The sequence below is a fragment of the Oncorhynchus clarkii genome, chromosome 17 (genome assembly GCF_045791955.1).
Source record: "Oncorhynchus clarkii lewisi isolate Uvic-CL-2024 chromosome 17, UVic_Ocla_1.0, whole genome shotgun sequence".
Taxonomy (NCBI): Eukaryota; Metazoa; Chordata; class Actinopteri; order Salmoniformes; family Salmonidae; genus Oncorhynchus; species Oncorhynchus clarkii.
The window spans coordinates 65149151-65171822 of record NC_092163.1 but is presented as its reverse complement, the minus strand read 5'-3'; the positions used below and the strand labels follow the sequence as shown (position 1 = coordinate 65171822).

General features: G+C 40.1%; 1 protein-coding gene across 1 annotated transcript in view; it reads left to right on the top strand.

The window, feature by feature from the left end:
* LOC139371277 (inositol 1,4,5-trisphosphate-gated calcium channel ITPR1-like) overlaps window positions 1-21968 on the top strand; it is a 144442-nt gene extending 122474 nt beyond the window's left edge. The window contains exons 61-62 of the mRNA XM_071111561.1: window positions 16852-17013; window positions 18387-21968. Of these exons, the coding sequence (XP_070967662.1) occupies window positions 16852-17013; window positions 18387-18476 (252 nt within the window). The 3' untranslated portion in view covers window positions 18477-21968. The remainder of the gene's footprint in view (window positions 1-16851; window positions 17014-18386) is intronic.
* The last annotated feature ends 704 nt before the right edge of the window (window positions 21969-22672 follow it).

Genomic DNA, 22672 nt, shown 5'->3' with positions numbered 1-22672 from the left:
AGAGAGGAAAAAGGGGGGAAGAGGTATTTATGACTGTCATAAATCTACCCCCCAGGCCAACGTCATGACACATTCTTTATATAATTTATCTTTGTTTCATAGTGTAGTTGATTTTTATTTTTATTTTGTTTAGTCACATGATTTCTTAATTTGCATTACGTTTGCTTAATCAGTTGGGCTGCCAGACTCATTTGACATACCTTTTGCCTCATTCCTCTCAACCATACCATTTTTCAGTTCCTCATCAATCCAAGGGGAATCAACAGTTTTTACCTTAATTTTCTTAATGGGTGCGTGCTTATTAGTAACTGGAATAAGTCGTTTCATAAATGCGTTAAGTGCAGCATCTAGTTGCTCCCCTATTTATTTAACGAGGCAAGTCAGTTAGGAACATATTCTTATTTACAATGACAGCCTAGGAACAGTGGGTCAGCTGCCTTGTTCAGGGTCAAAAGGACAGATTCTTGTCCGCTCGGGATTCGATCTAGCTTTCGGTTACTGGTCCAATTCCCTAACCACTAGACTACCTGCCGCCGCTTACACACCACAGACCAGCAAATATTATTTACATCATCAATATATGAATCTTGTATGACCTCTTATACACTATATTAGGCCCAGCCTTTGGAACTTTGGTTTTCCTAGATATGACTATTATATTGTGATGAAAACATCCTATGGATTTGGATACTGCTTTAAAGCAAATATCTGCAGCATTAGTAAAAATGTGATTAATACATGTTGATGATTTAATTCCTGTGCTGTTTGTAACTACCCTGGTAGGTTGACTGACAACCTGCACCAGGTTGCAGGCACAGGTTACAGTTTGGAGTTTTACCGGAGCTTTACCTAAAAAAGACTTATAGATGACCTGGAGCCAGTGGGTTTGGAATACAAATATGTAGCGAGGACCAGCCAACAAGAGCATACATGTCACAATGGTGGGTAGTATATGGGGCTTTGGTGACAAAACAGATGGCACTGTGATAGACAACATCCAATTTGCTAAGTAGGGTGTTGGAGGCTATTTTGTAATTGACATCGCCAAAGTCAAGGATCGGCAGGATAGTCAGTGTTACGAGGGTATGTTTGGCAGCATGAGTGAAGGAGGCTTTGTTGCGAAATGGGAAGCTGATTCTAGAATTAATTTTGGATTTCAGATGCTTAATATGAGTCTGGAAGGAGAGTTTACAGTCTAGCCAGACACCTAGGTATTTATAGTTGTCCACATATTCTAAGTCAGAACCGTCCAGAGTAGTGATGCTATTCGGGCGGGCGCGTGCGTACAGCAATCGGTTGAAGAGCATGCATTTAGTTTTACTAGCATTTCAGAGCAGTTGGAGGCCACAGAAGGAGTGTTGTATGGCATTGAAGCTCATTTGGAGGTTTGTTACCACAGTGTCCAAAGAAGGGCCAGATGTATACAGAATGGTGTCGTCTGCGTAGAGGTGGATCAAAGAATCACCCGCAGCAAGAGCGACATCATTGATATATACAGAGAAAAGAGTCAACCCGAGAATTGAACCCTGTGGCACTCCCATAGAGACTGCCAGAGGTCCGGACAACAGGCCCTCCGATTCAACACACTTAACTCTAGCTGAGAAGCATTTAGTTGACCAGGCCAGGCAGTCATTAGAGAAACCAAGGCTGTTGAGTCTGCCGATAAGAATACGGTGATTGACAGGGTTGAAAGCCTTGGTCAGGTTGGTGAAGACTTCTGAACAGTACTGTTTTTTATCGATGGTGGTTATGATATTGTTTAGGACCTTGAGCATGGATGAGGTTCACCCGTGAACAGCTCGGAAACCGGATTACATAGCGGAGAAGGTACGGTGGGATTCGAGATGGTCGGTGATCTGTTTGTTCACTTGGCTTTTGAAGACTATAGAAAGGCAGGGCAGGATGGATATAGGTCTGTAACAGTTTGGGTCTAGAGTGTCTCCCCCTTTGAAGAGCGGGATGACCGCGGCCACTATCAAATCTTTAGGAATCTCAGATGATATGAAAGAGAGGTTGAACGGACTAGTATTAGGGGTTTGGACAATGGCGGTGGATAATTTTAGGAAGAGAGGGTCCAGGTTCTCTAGCCCAGCTGAGTTGTTGGGATCCAGATTCTGCTGCTCTTTCGGGACATCAGCTGTCTGGATTTGGGGGAAGGAGAAGCGGGGGAGGGGGGCTTTGGCCAGTTGCTGCGGGGGGTGCAGAGCTGTTGTCCAGTGTTGGGGTAGCCAGGTGGAAAGCGTGGTATACTGTAGAGAAATGCTTATTGAAATTCTCGATTATCGTGGATTTATCGGTGGTGACAGTGTTTCCTAGCCTCAGTACAGTGGGTAGCTGAGAGGAGGTGCTCTTATTCTCCATGGACTTTACAGTGTCCCAAAACTCTTGGGAATTAGTGCTGCAGGATGCAAATTTCTGTTTGAAAAAGCTAGCCTTTGCTTTCCTAACTGATTGTGTATATTGGTTCCGGACTTCCCTGAAAAATTGCATATCGCGGGGACTATTCGAAGCTAGTGCAGTGCGTCACAGGATGTTTTTGTGCTGGTCAAGGGCAGTCAAGTCTGGAGTGAACCAAAGGCTATATCTGTTCTTAGTTCTACATTTTTTGAAAGGGGCATGCTTATTTAAGATGGTGAGGAAAGCACTTTTAAAGAGCAACCAGGCATCCTCTACCTACGGGATTAGGTCAATATCCCTCCAGGATAGCCAGGCCAGGTCGATTAGAAAGGCCTGCTCGCAGAAATGTTTTAGGGAGCGTTTGACAGTGATGAGGTGTGGTCGTTTGACAGCAGACCCATAACAGACACAGGCAATGAGGCATTGATCGCTGAGATCCTGGTTGAAAACAGCAGAGGTGTATTTAGAGGGCAAGTTGGTCAGGATGATATCTATGATGTTGCCCATGTTTATGGATTTGGGGTTGTACCTGGTAGGTTCCTTGTTAGATTGAGGGCATCTAGCTTAGCTTGTAGGACTGCCGGTGTGTTAAGCATATCCCAATTTAAGTCACCTAGCAGTACGAACTCTGATGATAAATCAATTCACATATGGTGTCCAGGGCACAGCTGGGAGCTGAGGGGGGTCTATAACAAGCGGCAACAGTGAGAGACTTATTTCTGGAGAGATTAATTTTTAAAAGTTGTAGCTCGAACAGTTTGGGCATAGACCTGGATTGTAGGGCAGAACTCTGCAGGCTATCTTTACAGTAGATTGCAACTCCGCCCCCTTTAGCAGTTCTGTCTTGACGGAAAATGTTGTAATTGGGGATGGAAATTTCTGAATTTTTGGTGTCCTTCCTAAGCCAGGATTCAGACATGGCTAGGACATCAAGGTGGCGGAGGGTGCTAAAGCAGTGAATAAAGCAAACTTATGGAGGAGGCTTCTGATGTTAACATGCATGAACCCAAGGCTTTTCCGTTTATAGAAGTCAACAAATGAGAGTGCCTGGGGACACACAGGGCCTGGTTTAACCTCTACATCACCTGAGGAACAGAGAAGGAGTAGGATAAGAGTACGGATAAAGGCTAAACGAACTGGCCGTCTAGTGCGTTCGGAACAGAGTCTAAATGGAGCAGACTTCTGGGTGTGGTAGGATAGATTCAGGGCATAATGCACAGACAAGGGCATGGTAGGGTGCGAGTACAGTGGAGGTAAACCCAGGCATTGAGGGACGATGAGAGAGGCTGCATCTCTGGAAGTGCCAGTTAAGCTAGGTGCGGTCTCCGCATGTGTAGGGCGTGGGGCAAGGGAGCTAACCGAGGCATGTAGAGCGGGACTAGGGGCTCCGCAGTAAAACAAAACAATGAGAGCTACCCTAAACAACAGTATACAAGGCATATTGACAATAGAGGGAGGCATAAAAAAATCACAGGTGTTGATTGGGAGGGCTAAGACAACAACGGGTAAACAGCTAAGACAACATGGGTAAATGGTTAAATGGTGATGAATGGGCAAAGAGGGTCAGTTAGCTACACACAGGGCCTGAGTTTCGAGGCTGGGGCTGACAGATAAACAAAATGAAGTGCCGTGTTAATGAACAGTCCAGTAGGCATTAGCTGTGTAGCCGAGTGATCATAGGGTCCAATAAGCAGCAATAAACGAAACCGGGAGCCGCTTGGCAGTCGTCACTATGCTAGCCCATTGGGAGACACAGCGCTCAGAGAGTTAGCAGGCCGGGGCTATGAGCTGGGTCCTCACCAACATCAACGACTCAGAGGCCGGTTGAGAGCACATCGGCCGAATTGCGTCAGCAGACCAGTCATTTTTGATCGGCAGGGCTTCTTGTCGACAAAGGGTCCAGGCCAATAGGTAAGAGAGGTATTGTAGTTGGTGTACTACGTTTCCTATCCGGGGGAATGGGAAGGGGCCTAGCTTGAGGCTAACTGGTGCTTGCTTCTGGACAAGAACGTTAGCCACGGCAGCCACTCGGTAGTAATGATGCGATGATCCGGTGTAATGGCCCAGGGTATGCGGCAGGAATCCGGTGATGTAGTGGGGGAAAAAAGCAGTCCAATATGCTCAAGGCTGACATCACACTGTGCAGACAGACCGATATTATCCGGGCTAAAGCAGCTGGTGACTGTGCTAAAGGTAAAGACTGCTAGCAGTGACTAACAATGACGAAATAGATAGTAGCTAATTAGCTGGCTAGCCTCTGAAGGCTAGCTTCTGTTGGAGGGTCCAGTTATAAGGTCAACAACAAAAAAATTGCAGATCCATACCACGTTGAGTGAGGCGGGTTGCAGGAAAGTATATTTTATTCGAAAATGAAAAAACAGATTGAAATATATGTATATAGAAAAGCAAAAAAAGCTGAATATTTACACGGGACAAAAACGGGACAAAAACAAACATGTCTTGCTGCTATGCCATCTTGGACAAGGAAAAAACTTTATCTTGTCCTTGGCCTATATCCTAATCTGACTTTGGTGCAGGTCATGTTGTTCTTCACATTACTGTCTCTGGTAAACACACACTATATCAAAAATAGAAAGTGTCCAGATACATATACTGTATAATTTATTAGATGATGCTTACCCAGAGACACTTGTCTAAATTGATGGGTCATGTGAAAGAATGAGTCACTATTATCTAGATATGTACAATAGATTTCTGTAATCCTCCCCAGACACACCTGGCTAACTTGATGGATCATGTAGTCATCTGTTTTAGTGTAGTCTTTTAGCTAGCTAGCTAAACAATGAATCCATAATCCCAACCCATACGACTAGCAGTAGCAACACTTTTGCCGTTCTCCATGGCTAATGTTATATCTTTCAAAAAAGTCATGGTAGCAAGGATTATCTACACATACTAAGCAGCTCATGTTATAAACAGAAGCATGCTACATTGAGGAACTCAATCCGAACTCATCTCTCGGCATGTCCGACCCATCCATTATCTCAGCCAATCATGGCTAGCGGGAAGTATTTTTCTGAGTCTAAACCAACTAGGCTCACAATTTAACAATTTAATTCATATTTACAGATGGCATACAAGCTTGTTATTAAGGCATATGAAGTTCACCTGTTCCAGAAGGCATTTCTGCCAAAAAAAACAACATTTTGACAAATGCCTCTCATGTGACATACACTTCAAAATATGTTCATTTATTTTTTATTTAACTAGGCAAGACCGTTAAGAACAAATTCTTATTTACAATGATGGCCTAGGAACACTGCCTTGTTCAGATTTTTACCTTTGTCAGCTCGGGGATTTGATCTAGCAACTTTTCGGTTACTGGCCCAACGCTCTAACCACTAGGCTACCTTCTGCCCAAAGTTAGTGCAGGGCTCTCTAACCCTGTTCCTGGAGAGCTACCCTCTTATAGGTTTTCAATCCAACTCCAGTTGTAACTAACCTGATTCATCTTATCAACTAGCTAATTATTAGAATCAGATGCGCTAGATTATGGTTGTAGCGAAAACCTACAGGACGGTAGCTCTCCAGGAACAGGGTTGGAGAGCCCTGTGTTCTAGTGTAATAGGTTTAATACTGTATAATAGGCTAATTCTATTGATCCATTTTCCCTTCTTACTCTGCTGGTTACCCTAACAAGTATAACAGTGTCAGATTCTGCTTGTTGTTGTGAAGATGCCTCAGATGCACAGAGGGGATTGAAGAGATCAGGGGGTGTGAAAGAAGTCAGACAACTCTGACAATGACTGGGACTGACGTCAATGGCAGAAGGCTTTAGCTGAAATGTCGGATTGAAGGTGTAAATTGATGATGCTTGACTCCGGTCCACCAGAATCTGTTTCCCTCATTATTTTTGAGGCCCACGCTCACTGCTCCAAGATGCATCCGCATCTTGATTTGAACTTTGAATCGCATTGATAAGAAAATGCATTAGAGTCATTTCAGAAGAAGGGAGAGTGAGGAGTTTTTTTGCTGTGTTTTGCACACTGTTACTATTTGTTTGTTAGGTCTAGTTTGAAATGTGAACTGTGTCTTTAATTTGCATAGAAGAATAGTAGATGTAGTGGCTTGCCTGTGACGTTTCTGTTGCTGTCAAAACCACACAGCTTCCTGTTTCTCTGTCATGGCCCTTGTGGTTTTAATAATGAAAAATGCACTTCTTTCATTTCCATTGAACCATTTTGAAGATTAACTTAATGTCAGCGTTGACCGCACGCGGTCTGAGACTTACTGGAAGTGTTTTCACTTGTAAACACCCAGCCCCCCAAACACACTGGTTTGGGGGGCTGGGCTGTTAAACTGACTCTTGACACAGATGGCAAAGGGCAGATTTAAGCAATCTTGCTGTGTCTCTGCTCCCCTCTCGTCCAAGATTAGCCTGGCACTTTTGATTGAAATTGATTGCAGACAAACAAGGGTCTAATTCTACATTCAGCAGTATGCTAGCATAGGAAACTAGTATACTGTGTCTATTGGGGGTGCGTCTCTAGTATATTATAGTATGCAGACATCCAATACAGAATGTACTTGATAACATGCGGGACAGCAGCACTGTGTGATTTTGGATGTTCAGGAAGTGGAGCATGCACACAGCACTCCTTTCCTCCTCTCAGAATGAGTACATGTCTCTGTGTGATTCCCCTGTCCTGCTGTTTGTCTGATCCAGGACCAACCTGTGGCCCACTGCAGTCGCCACTCTCACCCCCCACTTCTCAGACTACACCACTGAAACCAAGGGACTTTTCCATCCATGCAGCTGTGCTCACAACAGACACAGGCCACAGTGCAGGTGCTCCCCAGCACCCTCCTGTTCAGGCAACACTGTGCTTCTGTTAACTGTTGGGTCTGTAGTAAGGCTAATTGATAGCGTAATGCTATTTTGTAAGGTGAGAGAGTGCATATGCATGTAGCTAAAGGAGTGACTGTTTTGTATGGTGTGTGTGTCTACGCACTTGTGTTTTTGTTGAAGGGAACTCCAGACAGACCCATTCACACGGCCTTGGCTTGTTTGAGGTCAGGTTCAGACAGTGCACAATAACATTGGTATGTCGTGGCCTAGTGCTGGAGGAGATGGAGGGGTGAAAGAATGCGTTTGGAGTGACCCTTGGCTGCTCGCCTGGATGATTGCAGCAACCCTTTCACTGTCTCAAGGCTCTAAAGTGACTGGCTGCCACTCATACTCTCCACGTGTAAAACTGTATGTACACTGTGTGCACTAGGCAGACCTTGTGCAGTAGAGCAATTCCACGGTAACAGAATGACGCTGAGGCTCACTTCACTTTAAACGTATGCCAAACAAAAACCATTGATTGCCAAGTTAAACCATACAACACTATGCACAAGGACTACTTCGAACAATTTCCACCAAAAATGTTACAGAAACACATTTACTGGAACAACAGTGCAGTTTGGTAACAGAATGACAGTAAAATCTCCCTCAGTTTTTTAGGTGACCACATTTTCCAAAAATGATATGATATGACACCTTGAGTTTGAAAAAAATCTATTTTGATTATTGAACTACAGTAAGTGAAGTGGATCAACACCCGGTAACATATGGATGGTAACAGAATGACATCATGGGTCTGTGATCTATACTATACAAAAATGCATAATTATGAATGTCATATTCTTCATGGTGATGTATCCTGAATAGGTACACAAAGGTAGAAAGAGGCATTGTCCTCCTTTGCATGTTTGAGTATTATTCTACACATTGGCTATTATTCTAATTAGCTCTCCCCCAAACAAGACAAAATTTGGTTGGTCCGGGCCGCATCAAATCTGTACCAATCATAGACGTCTATGTTTCACAAGTTTGGACCTCACAGTAGAGCAGAGCAGAGTAGAGTACAGCAAAGCACAGCAGAGTAGAGTACATCCCAGTACAGCACAGCACAGTATAGTTCAGTACAGTAAAATACAGTTCAATAGAGTATAGTTCAGTACAGTAAGAGTAAAGTTCAGTACAATACAGTAAATTATACTGTAATCTACTCTAGTGTGCTCTGCTGTATTAAACTCTTTACTGTACATTACCGTACCTTACTGTATTGCACTCAAGTTTACTGTACTGTACTGTGCTGTCCAAACTTGTGAAACAGATGTCTATGATTGGTATTCATTTGGACTGACCACATTTCATCTACTTTTCAGCGTCCATAGACTTCCGTTGTCGGTCGGTGCTCAGTGGGTGAGAGGGCTGGTTACAGTAAATGGAAAGAGAGGGGACTCATGGGTAGGGGTCTGTAAGAGCCGGGAGAGGTGACATTAAATGGAGAGAGAGAGAGGGAGATGTTGTCTCAACTGTTTTCACACTCTTGCTTTGACCACCATGCGACAGAAAGAGAGATAAACAGTTATGAGCTGAACGTAACAGTATGCCAAGGGAGGACAGTAGCAGGTATTCCAACTTTTTGGTAACAGAATGACAAGACATTAGGCAATATTTCTTAAACTTACAGAAGGCAAATAATTTCTGTAAAACTAAATATAAATGTTGATAATACCTTTTAAGACTTTTTCTGCTAGATTTTTTCTAAGACATCTTTTCCAGCTCTTTGGCCAGAAATCAAAGCCTTTGCTTATTCCTAATTTTTAGGATGCCTTAATAAACACTGGATGTACAAAACATTAAGGACACCTGCTCTATCCATGACAGAAGGTGGTGGGGGGTGCAACTCAATATTAGGAAGGTGTCCTTAATGTTTATATACACTTAGGTTTCATTTAACTCCAAACTGTGCTCCTACGAACTTCATATGTTTGTGCTCATGGGGGTTTTTACACGGAAAAGCCTAGTACATTTTCTCTTTTGTGCACAGATAGAGCCCAACACTCTTAGACAAAAAAGGTTTCAAAAGGGATCTTTGGCTGTCCACACAGGAGAACCCTTTTTGGTTCCATGTAGAACAATCGTTGGAAAGGGTTCTACATTGAACCCAAAACGGTTCTTCCTAGAACCAAAAAGGGTTCTTCAAATGGTTCTCCTATGGGGACTGCCAAAGAACCCTTTTAGGTTCTAGATAGCACCTTTTTTTCTAAGAGCATAGGGGTGCTGAAGAACCTGCCCTTTTGCCCTCTTGATCATTTGATCGGTGGTATAAAAAAAAAAATTGTTATTCTATTTTTTTGTCTATTTTCTCTATAGTAACTTTAAATACAATGAATTGTCTATCATGAACTGATGAATCTTAAAAAATATGAAATAGTTCAAATCACAATGCGGGATGCACCTCGGAGAAGCGATTGGTGGGCCGCAATAATAATGAGGGCAGACTTGCAGACTTGAGTCAAGCACCATCAATTTACACCTTCAACCCGACATTTCAGCTAAATCCTTCTGCCATTGACGTCAGTCCCAGTCATTGTCAGAGTTGTCTGACTTCTTTTACACCCCCTGATCGCGCCAATCCCCTCTGTGCATCTGAGGCATCTTCACTACAACAAGCAGCATCTGACACTGTTATACTTGTTAGGGTAAAAAGCAGAGTAAAAAGGGAAAAGGGATCAATAGAATTAGCCTATTATACAGTATTAAACCTATTACACTAACACAGGGATCTCCAACCCTGTTCCTGGAGAGCTACCATCCTGTAGGTTTTCTCTCCAACCCTAATCTAGTGCATCTGATTCTAATAATTAGCTGGATTAAATTCAGATTTTCGGTCACTGGCCTACACACAATATCCCATAATGTGAAAGTGGAATTATGTCTTTTTTAAACATTTTTACAAATCAATTAAAAATGAAAAGCTGAAATGTGTTCAGTCAATAATTATTTAACCCCTTTGTTATGGAAAGCCTAAATAACTTAAATAAATGTTTTTAACAAGTCACATAATAAGTGCAATAATAGTGTTTAACATGATTTTTTGAATGACTACCTCATCTCTGTACCCCACACAAACAATTATCTGGAGGTCCCTCAGTCGAGCAGTGAATTTCAAACACAGATTTATCCACAAAGACCAGGGAGGTTTTCCAATGCCTCACAAAAAAAGGACACCTATTGCTGGATGGATATATTTTCAAGCATAGTGGCAGCTGCATTATGTTATGGGTATGCTTGTAATTGTTAAGGACTGGGGAGTTTTTCAGGATAAAAAAGGGAATGGAGCTAAGCACAGGCAAAATCCTAGAGGAAAACATGAAGGTGATGAATTCACCTTTCAACAGGACAATAACCTAAAACACAAGGCCAAATCTATACTGGAGCTGCTTACCAAGAAGACAGTGAAAGTTCCTGAGTTATACACCCAGCAACTGTGCTGCTGTCAACAATTTAATTACGCTTTTTTGCCAACGTTTACTGACACAGGCCATATTCAACGGGTGTTGAGCGTTCATAAATTTGTCAGTTATTCTTTACCAGCTACGTCTATCAACATCAATCGCAGTGAAATCATAAACATTCTATTGAAATGGATACTTGCATAGTGGAGTATTTTGTTATGACATGTAGCTAGCAAGCTAAACAATGAACCATAATTTAAACTCATGACGTTACTACCCTGCATGAATCTGCTGGTATCTAACCAACCAGGTTCAATATTAGCTAGCTAACATTAGGCTATAACTAGCAAAGCAAATGACTCTGAGATGTGAATAATATTACTACACAAATCATACACGTAACGTTAGCAAGCGAGCCAGCCAGCTAACTTTAGCTAGCTAGCTAGCAGTACATTTTAACTTGAAATGAAAACGACTTTCTGACTAAATCTGAAACGTGTAATATCTGAAAATGGAGCTAGCTAGACTATCTTACATGGATAGATGCTTCTCCCTCTCTGTCACGGATTCCATGGTTGCCCTTAGTTTGAAGATGTAATTCGGAGACAGGTGTTTTCTCCATCTCCTTAGCTATCAAACTCTAATTCCACTGATTTCAAAACTCGGTCCTCCAGAAAGTGGAGAGCAGCACTTATGCTGTTCTACTATGCAATATATATTTTTAAAAGCCATGTTAGACAGGATTACCAACAGTACACATACTGACCAACTCAAATAGACAGAAGCATGCTACATGGCAGACCAATCCGAACTCATCTCTTGGCATGTCCAGCCCACTCATTATTTCAGCCAATCAGGGCTAGCAGGAAGATTGCTTACTTTTTCTGTGGCTAAACCAACTAGGCTCATAATTGAACAATTGTATTCGTATTTAACGATGGCATACATATTTGTTATTAAGACACATGAAAGTTTACCTATTCCAGAAGGCATTTTGATCAAATAAAATAAAAATTACTTGCAAATGTCTCTCCTGTGACGTGCGACATATGCCCAGTTTCCTGAAACGAGCAGAGGTGTAAATAACCTAATTAAGTAAAAATACTTTAAAGTACTACTTTAATCGTTTTTGGGGGTATCTGTACTTTACAATACTATTAATATTTTTGACTAACACCCAAAAGTACTTGTCACACTTTGAATGCTCAGCAGGACAAGAAAATGGTCTAATTCACACTTATCAAGAGAACATCCCTGGTCATCCCTACTGCCTCTGATCTGGCGGACTCACTTAACACATGCTTCATTTGTACATTTTGTCAGAGTTGGAGCGTGCCTCTGGCTCTCCGGAAAGAAATAAAAACTAGAAAATATGGCCGTCTGCTTTGCTTAATATAGGGAATATGAAATGATGTATACTTGTACTTTTGATATTTAAGTACACTTTAGCAATTGCATTTACTTTTGACACTTAAGTATATTTAAAACCAAATACTTTTAGACTTTTACTCAAGTAGTTTTTTACTGGGTGACTTTCATTTTCTATTAAGGCATTTTTACTTTTACTCAAGTATGACAATTTGGTACTTTTTCCACCACTGGAAAAGAGCCACATTTATGGTCAGTTTACATATATATTATATTATATATTAGAGGGTATTTATGTCAAAAAGTTGTATAATACCCTGTATAATAAACTGTAAACTAATAATTGTATTACATAATTTCTGATATCACATGCCTTACTTTGATATTCCTGCATAAGTAAAATCAGGATTATGCCTGTACTGCCATTCATTCCAATTAGACTGGTTTGGATTACTCCCTGACCAATATGGGTGCCATTTTAAACCCATTCTGGAACTTTGAGGGTTCTAGTAATTGAATCGGATCTCTATTGTTCATTCTAAGTAAATGATGTGTTCTCTGTTTGGCCCTCACACATTCAACAAGGCAAATGGTAGACCTGACTGTGTTTTTAAGGAAGTTAAATTGGAACTCCCTGGTATGGAAAGTCCCCAAATGTAATTCTATTACATTGTATTATAGACTTGATTTGTGCACACAGAGAGTGAAACAAAGAGTTGCTTATTTGAGAGAAACACAAGTCAAAGCAGCATATGTATACCAAGTGAAGCCTTAGCTAACTAATACATTTGATGTCATTTGAGTTACATTAATGTGTAAGGCTTTGTCCCCCCCAAAAACAAAGGGTATTAGCATGTTAGTGGTGAAATAAAATAAAATAAGTGTATATCAGAAATTGTACTGCATTAAATGAATGACAACATGTATGAAAATATTTATTTTTCCCTGAGCAAGCAATTGTAAAGATTTGATTGATGTTTAAATTGTAGCTTATTTGATCAATTCTGAACATTAATAGGGTTGTACAGCTACCAGTAATTTACCAGTAAGTTACCGGAATCTTCTGTAATTCTGGTCATTTTAATTTTATAAAAATGTGTTCATATATAGTATTTTCTTCATAAAAAAATAATCTGTGTCCATATTGTCAATGACTTTCTAGTTAATAGACCATATTGTTCAAAAGAAAAGGGCCTAATTAATGAAAAGAAAGCATCTAATTTTTTTCACAACTGCCACGTTTGGCGCCAAAACATTTACAACAAAGCATTTTGACATAGTAAAATAAATAAATGAGTAAAAAAAAAATCATGCTGAATCCCTCATGGTATTTACTAAGTTAATGGTTAATATTTAGGATAATGTTTTAATTATATTTTCAAATCATCTTATTTTATATATTTTACATCTGTTAACCTGTTGCGACGACCAAACCCGGATCCGGGATTCTATTTAGACCTAAGCTCATTACCATAACGCAACGTTAACTATTCATGAAAATCGCAAATGAAATGAAATAAATATGCTATCTCTCAAGCTTAGCCTTTTGTTAACAACACTGTCATCTCAGATTTTCAAAATATGCTTTTCAACCATAGGAAAACAATCATTTGTGTAACAGTAGCTAGCTAGCGTAGCATTTAGCGTTAGCATTAGCGTTAGCATTTAGCAGGCAACTATCACAAAAACAAGTAAAGCCTTCAAATAAAATAACTTACCTTTGAAGAACTTCTGATGTTTTCAATGATGAGACTCTCAGTTAGATAGCAGATGCTCAGTTTTTCCAAAAAGATTCTTTGTGTATTAGAAATAGCTCCGTTTTGTACATCACATTTGACTACCAAAAAAAAAAAAAGAAAAACGAAAATTCAGCCCTCAAAACGCGAACTTTTTTCCAAATTAACTCCATAATATCGACTGAAACATGGCAAACGTGGTTTAGAATCAATCCTCAAGCTGTTTTTCCACATATCTCTTCGATGATATATCCTTTGTGGAAGCCTGGTTTCTCCTTGCTCTCAAATGGAAAAATAATTGCACCTGGCTTTGCGCTCCAATTTCGACGCAGGGACACCAGGCGGACACTTGGAAAATGTAGTCTCTTATGGTCAATCTTCCAATGATATGCCTACAAATACGTCACAATGCTGCAAACACCTTGGGGAAACGACAGAAAGTGTAGGCTCATTCCTTGCGCAATCACAGCCATATAAGGAGACAATGGAAAACAGAGCTTCAGAGATTCTGCTCATTTCCTGGTTGACGTATCATCTTGGTTTTGCCTGTAGAATGAGTTCTGGGGCACTTACAGACAATATCTTTGCAGATTCTGAAACTTCAGAGTGTTTTCTTTCCAAAACGGTCAATAATATGCATAGTCGAGCATCTTTTCGTGACAAAATATTGCGCTTAAAACGGGAACGTTTTTTATCCAAAAATGAAATAGCGCCCCTAGAGATCCAAGAGGTTAAGGCCACACAGAGGGCCAAATATAATTAGACTTGTGATAATCTGAAGTCATATGATAAAATTCCCAAAGCTCATTGAAAGTTAATAAAATTATTGTAGTTTACAAGTAAACTTAAACGTTTCCAGTAATTTACCCTCTCTTTGCAACCCTAGATATACAATATAAAATTAGTATACAAAAGATTAGGAACGACTGCTCTTTCCATTACATAGACTGACCAGGTGAATCCAGGTAAATGCTGTGGTCCTTTATTGATATCACCTGTTAAGTCCACTTCAATTAGTGTAGATTAAGGCAAGGAGTCAGTTTGAAGAAAGATTTTTAAGCCTTGAGACAATTGAGACATAGATTGTGTATGTGTGCCATTCAGAAGGTGAATGGGCAAGACAAAATATTTACAGTTGAAGTCAGAAGTTTACATACAGTTAGGTTGGAGTCATTAAAACTTGTTTTTCAACCACTCCACAAATGTCTTGTTAACAAACTATAGTTTTAGCAAGTCAGTTAGGACATCTACTTTGTGCACGACACAAGTAATTTTTCCAACAATCGTTTACAGACAGATTATTTCAATTATAATTCACTGTATCACCATTCCAGTGGGTCAGAAGTATACATACACTAAGTTGACTGTGCCCTTAAACAGCTTGGAAAATTCCAGAAAATTATGTCATGGCTTTAGAAGCTTCTGATAGGCTAATTGACATCATTTGAGTCAATTGTAGGTGTACCTGTCGATGTCTTTCATGCCCTACCTTCAAACTCCGTTCCTCTTTGCTTGACCTCATGGGAAAATCAAAATAAATCGGCCAAGACCTCAGGATAAAAATTGTAGACCTCCACAAGTCTGGTTCATACTTGGGAGCAATTTCCAAATGCCTGAATGAACCACGTTCATCTGTACAAACAATAGTATGCAAGTATAAATACCATGCGACGACGCAGCCATCATACCACTCAGGAAGGAGATGCGTTCTGTCTCCTAGAGATGAACGTACTTTGGTGTGAAAAGTGCAAATCAATCCCAGAACAGCAGCAAAGGACCTTGTGAAGATGCTGGAGGAAACGGGTACCAAATTAACTATATCCACAGTAAAACGAGTCCTATATCGACATAACTTGAAAGGCCGCTCAGCAAGGAAGAAGCCACTGCTCCAAAACCGCCATAAAAAGCCAGACTACGATTTGCAACTGCACATGGAGACAAAGATCGTACTTTTTGGCTGGCCAAAAATTTTATGTTTGGAGGAAAAAGGGGGAGGCTTGCAAGCCAAAGAATACCATCCCAACCGTGAAGCATGGGGGTGGCAGCATCATGTTGTGGGAGTGCTTTGCTGCAGGGGGGACTGGTGAACTTCACAAAATAGATGACTTCATGAGGGAGGAAAATTGTGGATATATTGAAGCAACATCTCAGGACATCAGTCAGGAAGTTAAAGCTTGGTTGCAAATGAGTCTTCCAAATGGACAATGACCCCAAGCATACTTCCAAAGTTGTGGCAAAATGGCTTAAGGACAACAAAGTCAAGGCATTGGAGTTGCCATCACAAAGCCCTGACCTCAATCCCATAGAAAATGTGTGGGCAGAACTGAAAAAGTGTGTGCGAGCAAAGATGCCTACAAACCTGACTCAGTTACACCAGCTCTGTCAGGAGGAATGGGCCAAAATTCACCCAATTCATTGTGGGAAACATGTGGAAGGTTACCCGAAACGTTTGACCCAAGTTAAAACAGTTTAAAGGCAATGATACCAAATACTAATTGAGTGTATGTAAACTTCTGACCCACTGGGAATGTGGTGAAAGAAATAAAAGCTGAAATAAATAATTCTCTCTACTATTATTCTGACATTTCATGTTCTTAAAATAAAGTAGTGATCCTAACTGACCTAAGTCAATTAAATTTTAATAGGATTAAATGTCAGAAATTGTGAAAATCTGAGTTTAAATGTATTTGGCTAAGGTGTATGTAAACTTCCGACTTCAACTGTAAGTGCCTTTGATCGGGGTATGGTAGTCGGTGCCAGGTGCACCAGTTTGAGTGTGTCAAGAACTCCAGAGCTGGCGCATTTTTCTTGCTCAACAGTTTCCTATGTGTATCAAGAATGGTCCACCACCCAAAGGACATCCAGCCAACTTGACACAACTGTTTTGAACACTCAGTGTTTTTTTGGAAACATTTTTACAATATGTACTTATTACAGTGTAAGGCATAGTAATGTGAAGTGTTACCAAATATTTTCTATAACTTTTATAATTATGATGAGAGACCGGAATTAAAATGTATTGCCGTTATTTACAGTGTTTCAACAAATGTTCTAGTCATGCTTGAATAACATATCTCCTCCCTCTGTTCACCAGGAGCACAACCTGGACTGGTTTCCACGGATGCGGGCCATGTCCCTGGTATGTAGCGATGCGGACGGGGAGCAGAATGAGATCAGGAGCCTGCAGGAGAAACTGGAGTCCACCATGAAGCTAGTCTCCAACCTCTCTGGACAACTGACCGAGCTCAAGGAGCAGGTGAGGGGGCCATCTAGCCTCGTAGTGAACTGATCATAGTCTGTATAGATATTGATATGAAAATAATTTTTATTTTCCATATATTTTGTGTAGCATTTGATGTGTTTAATGGTAACTTGCCTTGTTCAGTTCAATAACATTTTTAATAAATCATTTCATCAAACTCGGCACACTGTTTCCTGTAAATAAAATAGTATTTTGGTCTTTCAATGAAATGAGAAGTGTTTGAGGATACGGGTGGTATCTAGACCCAGACAGGAGGAAATGGTTGTTGTATGGCTAATGGTTTAGATGAGGACACAACTACCCTTTCCCCTTGATTTTTCAGGATTAAATATCTCCATAAATAAATCTTTGTTTGGTTGATGTCTACTTAGTTTTTCAAAATTCTTTCACATGTACACTAACATAGACCAAATTGAAAATGTTACTTTAGGAGTTTAGTTGACCGACAAATTCAAACTTAACTGTGCTTTTACATTTAGATTTTTTTCAGTCTTATTTTCCCAGAAGTCAGGGCAGTGCCCCCCCCCCCCCTTACCCGGAAGGTTCATGAGCATGCTCCATGGCACTCAAAAGTGGCACACAAACAAGAACATCGTCTCACAAACAACAGACCCAAACAAGAGCTCCCTCTGTTACATCATTCCAATGAAAATTGACTTAATTAGTTTGCTGTGGCACAAATAAAGAGTCACATTCTACTATAACTGAGTTTAGCCAGTGGCCACCCTTATGGCTCTCTATCGTAATACTATAATGCTGCTCTTTCTAGCACTTCCTGACATCTAATAATGATTTCCTTTATAATGCTCAACTCATGATGACCAACAGCATTGTTATGAGGGTATTTGTATTGCCGTTGCAATATTAAGATGACAAAGAAAACGTTTTTTTGTTAAACTTATTTTGTTTGTTTTAGAATTTTAATTGATTTAAAATAGTTGTTGTCCCTATTGCCATAAAGGCCAACATCTTTCATTATTACTCATGCGCCTGGCTTGAAAGTTTCACTATTGGTCTTTTCTTTTGGTCTTTTGGTCTTTTCTTTTGTTTCCTGTGGTTTACTTGTTGTTAGAGGAGATGACATTCTGAAAGGATAGAGGATACGTTTCAAATGAAACCCTGAAACCCTCCCGTCAAAGCCAAAAGCTCTCAGCACATTGCTGTGCAAAATTTGCAGGCACGGGCAGTTTATACTTTTGTTTCTCTGAACAAGAAACGTAGTAGCATCTTATTTGGAGGTACTGTAAGTGTCAGACACAGACAACCTATATCCCACCCATAGAAGTTACAAAAGCAGGAGATGTACAGATACAGGAAATGAGTAATGAGTAAATAACCTAGCATCTGTCCTGTGTGTTGTCCTCTAGATGACAGAGCAGAGGAAGCAGAAACAGAGGATCGGACTGTTGGGTCATCCTCAGCATCCTCAACATGCCAACCCCCAGCAAACTGCGTGAGGCTGAGGCAAGGACGCCCCCCCTACCCAACCACAAGACCCAGGGAGAGCTACTTCTACTGCTTTGTGTTTGAATAGGGAACAGATTGCAGAGTCTTCACTTAGTGCTCCTTCCCGTCCTGCATATATACTGTAGCTACCAAATGTGTTTGTGAAGCGTAGCACATTGAATTAGCTAGTCATATAATTGTAATATGTAGGTTAGCCTACAAAGGTATAACTCAAACAAAATCACTCACCATGCCCAGGCAACCCATCCTTTTTCCAGTCCAGTTGGGATCGGTGCCAAATGTTTTCTATGTAAAAATGTAAGTGAATTCTCATTACATGGCCTTTACTGGGTGAACTTGAAATACAGCAGAGCAGGGCCGGCGTTATGGGCGGGCTGTAGGGGGCCTGGTCCACCCTACCGTTCCTCCTTGAAATATTGATGTTTTATTTGACTGAGAAGTCAAAGACGCATCAATCTCAGATAAAGCATCCGAGCGAAACAGCGCCCCTCTGTCTCCGTATGTGTAGACCATGTATCTGATGCTGTCTGAACAAAAGGAGTATGTCATGTCATACTTTTTCTGGCCAGACAGCATCAGATACATGGGCTACACGTAGTAATACAGAGTGGTGTTGTTTCACTCGATGGTTTCAGCAGAGAGGCAGAGGTGAAGCAAGAGGGCTCACTCTCGCCACAAATCTGTCCTGAATGCGTGTCTATGGGCATAATATGCAGACCTAAGCTTGTTGCCTGCATTCCCACAGTGACTCGCACTGTTAGGGCGGAGACATGAGCATCTCGTCATTATATACAGACATCTGGTTTCAGCCACTTGCAAATTACAAATAAAAGTTGGTGGGTAAACAGTGTACTGTTAGCTTCCCCTAAAGTAAATTGATGTTTTGCCAAAATGATATAATTACTCCAGTCAAAATACTTTACTAGAGAGCTTGACTTAGCCATAGAGGATCATTAGCTTCTTTCAAAAAAATAGCTGTGGATTATTTCAAATCACAAGTGCATAGGCCTATGCCTATTAGGAAAGCCAGCCATTTGGGCAGAGTACGTGGCAAAAAGCCTAGCTGATTATTGAGTTGCGGATGTCAGTGAAAAGCATGTCAAATGTGAAGATAATGTGTCTTGAGTATAATTTAAAATGTTGAGACAAGAAGCAGAGGGGTGTGGCGAAGATATGGGCGTCTCTCTCCAGAATGCATGCACTCAGCTCTCCAGAATATGCTCCGCTATGTCCCGTGAATTCTTGCACATTCATTGTTTCATTGTGTGAATGGTTTTCCCTTTGATCATTTATTTTGATAAATTCCCCATTACACATGTAACCAGTAGGCCTAGTAAATGTACTGTTAATCTCTGTTATTTGGTTACATTAATTTCTGCAGTCATTTACTGTTCTCATTCTCGGAGTGGAAACATTGTTTACAGAGTTCACAACGTGCTACACTTGTGAGAAACAAGTTTTGGTTTATTTCATAACCATCATTTTAGGAGTTTTGTCATTGTATTTTGTTTGGAGTGCTCCATGTGAGCAATGAGCATGTGAGTGGTTTCTCTCCCCTGATAACGTTGAGGGAGCGCCTGAGCACGCCAACCTGCTGAGTTGATGCAATGTTGCACTAGCAAGTCAAGACAGATAGATAGAAAGAGAGGCAGGCAGGTACAGTAGAGCGATGAATGTGATTGAAATAACCTGAATTTTCTTCAGGATATTTTCTACAGTTTTTATTTGTCGCTTTAGGCCTATGTATTTTACTTAGTTGACGATGGAAGTTGTTGGCCTAGGTGCTGCATTGGCCTATAGGCTATCTCTGAACTCTGTGTTAATTTCTTTAGCCTATAAACTATAAAAAACAAAGGGAGTCGCACACTCCATATATAAACTCTCAGTAATTTATTGGGTAAATCACCAACGTTTCGGCGTGACTCTCTATATTTTTATAGTTTATTCGCCATTAGTCAGTACCTCCACACAAAATAAGTTTTCTGGATGTGCGCCAGCTCATGTTTATTTTATACATTTCTTTAGCCGCCAATGGATCACGGTGTATCGATGTGTCCATTTGGCAGAGGCTGGTGCTCTTGCATTGGTTGAATTTTAACTTTTAGATTTGTGTAATTTTAATTCAGATTTTTATGATTAACCACGTAACAATAATTTTGAGAAACAAAAACATTATTATGAAAATGAAACTGTTCCACAAAATGTGCATATACAAATAATCATAACTGATACGCAGATAGGTAGAAATGGCGGGATAAACTGTAAGCTTTCCCAAACTTGAAACTCACAAGCTGCCTATGACCTTTATTATAACACCCACCAACAAAATTTGTGCAAGCGCGTGCACGCAAGAGGTCCCGTGAAAAAAATGGGTCCGCCTATAGAAATTAAATGCCTGTCCAACTGATTCGTTCTGGCGCCGGCCCTGCAGCAGAGCTGTACCGGACACAGGAAGATGTAGTGCGACGTGAAATGGCACTGGGATACATGGAAATAAACATCTTTTTGTATTTACTACTGGTATAGCAAGCAGTATTTAATGTCTTATTTTTGTATCCTGTGCAATATCACTACTTTAATATGCAAACTCCTTGGTGTGTGAATTTAAGTTGTTCCTAAAGTAATGTCTTATTTAATAGGGACAGAACTTTTTTCCACATGGGAGCTTCATTTTGTATTATTTTGCTTTTAAATGAAATAGGGACCTGTTGGACTTCACATATGAAAATGACTCCATGTAGAATAGCAGTTGGTCAGACAGATTAAGCATTGTTCTGGCCTTTCTGATTTTACTTGTTTTATTTATTTCAGAAGGTTGCATAAAAAGTCTTAAATGCACTTCATAGAGATAGTATATTGTCTGAGAGCAAGTATAGGTCTTGTTTTCGGTTTCATTTCTGCAAATAAGATTGTGTCCTGTCTTGTACTATTTTATGGTATTTGCTTTCTTATATAAAACTGCCATTTAAAGCTTTTAGGATACTTGCTTTTCTTCATCCAAACAAATGTGTTATGTAAAAATGTCATCATGCTGTTATGTTTATGAATCATATTTCCACATTGTCTTGCACTACATCTGTCATCGAGGTTTATCCTCTTGTAATTATAACACCTGTCATGTGTGCCATTTGTCCCTTTAAGGCCTTTTTTGTTCTGATTTACTACTTGTGACAAAGCCACTATCTTCCTTTGTTTTATCATTCACCGCAGATTTCTGTTCTCAATTCTGCTGTTTATTTGATATATTATTATTTATTGATTCGTATTGTTGTACTTATGTCGCTTAAGCACTATGTCGCTTAAGCCATTGTTTTTTTGTATAGGGACCCATGTTTTCAGAAAAGTAATGTGGAATTTAAAATCAGTGTTACTGAAAATGAATGTGCAAAGGACTAATTTTAAAGATTTAAGCACTGTTAGAATTGTAAAATAATGTAGAATTGTCTAATAAAATATATGTAATTCTCCTTTACATCCACCACTGAATTGTGTGACTACACTGTATGCTACTGGGCTACCATATGAAGGGAAGCTGTAGTCCAGTCTTCTCGTGTCCCTCTGCTCACTGTGTAAATGGACAGTCTTGTAGTCCATTGTAAAATCTAGCTGAAAAGGTCAGAGGTAACTTCCCCACATTTTTCACCTACTTATGCAGTGTCTGCTTCTGTTAAAGAAACATTACTTTATTTGTAGTCAACTCTTTGTAAGTATTGTCACAAATATTGAAGAATTTATACACAGTATAAAGTATATGCGGATATGCTGGTGCACAGAAGAGTGTTGGAGATTCAGATCCTCTCAGGGTGACAATTTAGTTATTCAGAGAAACGGAGCATGTTAATAAAATATGAATAGACTTGTGCGTGTCTGTAGACTTGAGAACATCAGCAAGTTTACAGAGTAACCAAACGCAAAGGCACAAAAGGAGCTTTTAATTGTCCAGCTTCATCGGTGGACTTTCCTGCAGTATTTTCCACATACCTAAGGTTTATTAAACAGCAGTGGTGGAAAAAGTACCCATTTATCATACTTGAGTAAAAGTGAATATACCTTAATAGAAAATTATTCAAGTTAAAGACACCCAGTAAAATATTACTTGAGTTAAAGTCTTTGGTTTTAAATAGATTTAAGTATCGAAAGTAAATGCTATTGCTAAAATATGCTTCAGAATCAAAAGTAAAAGTAT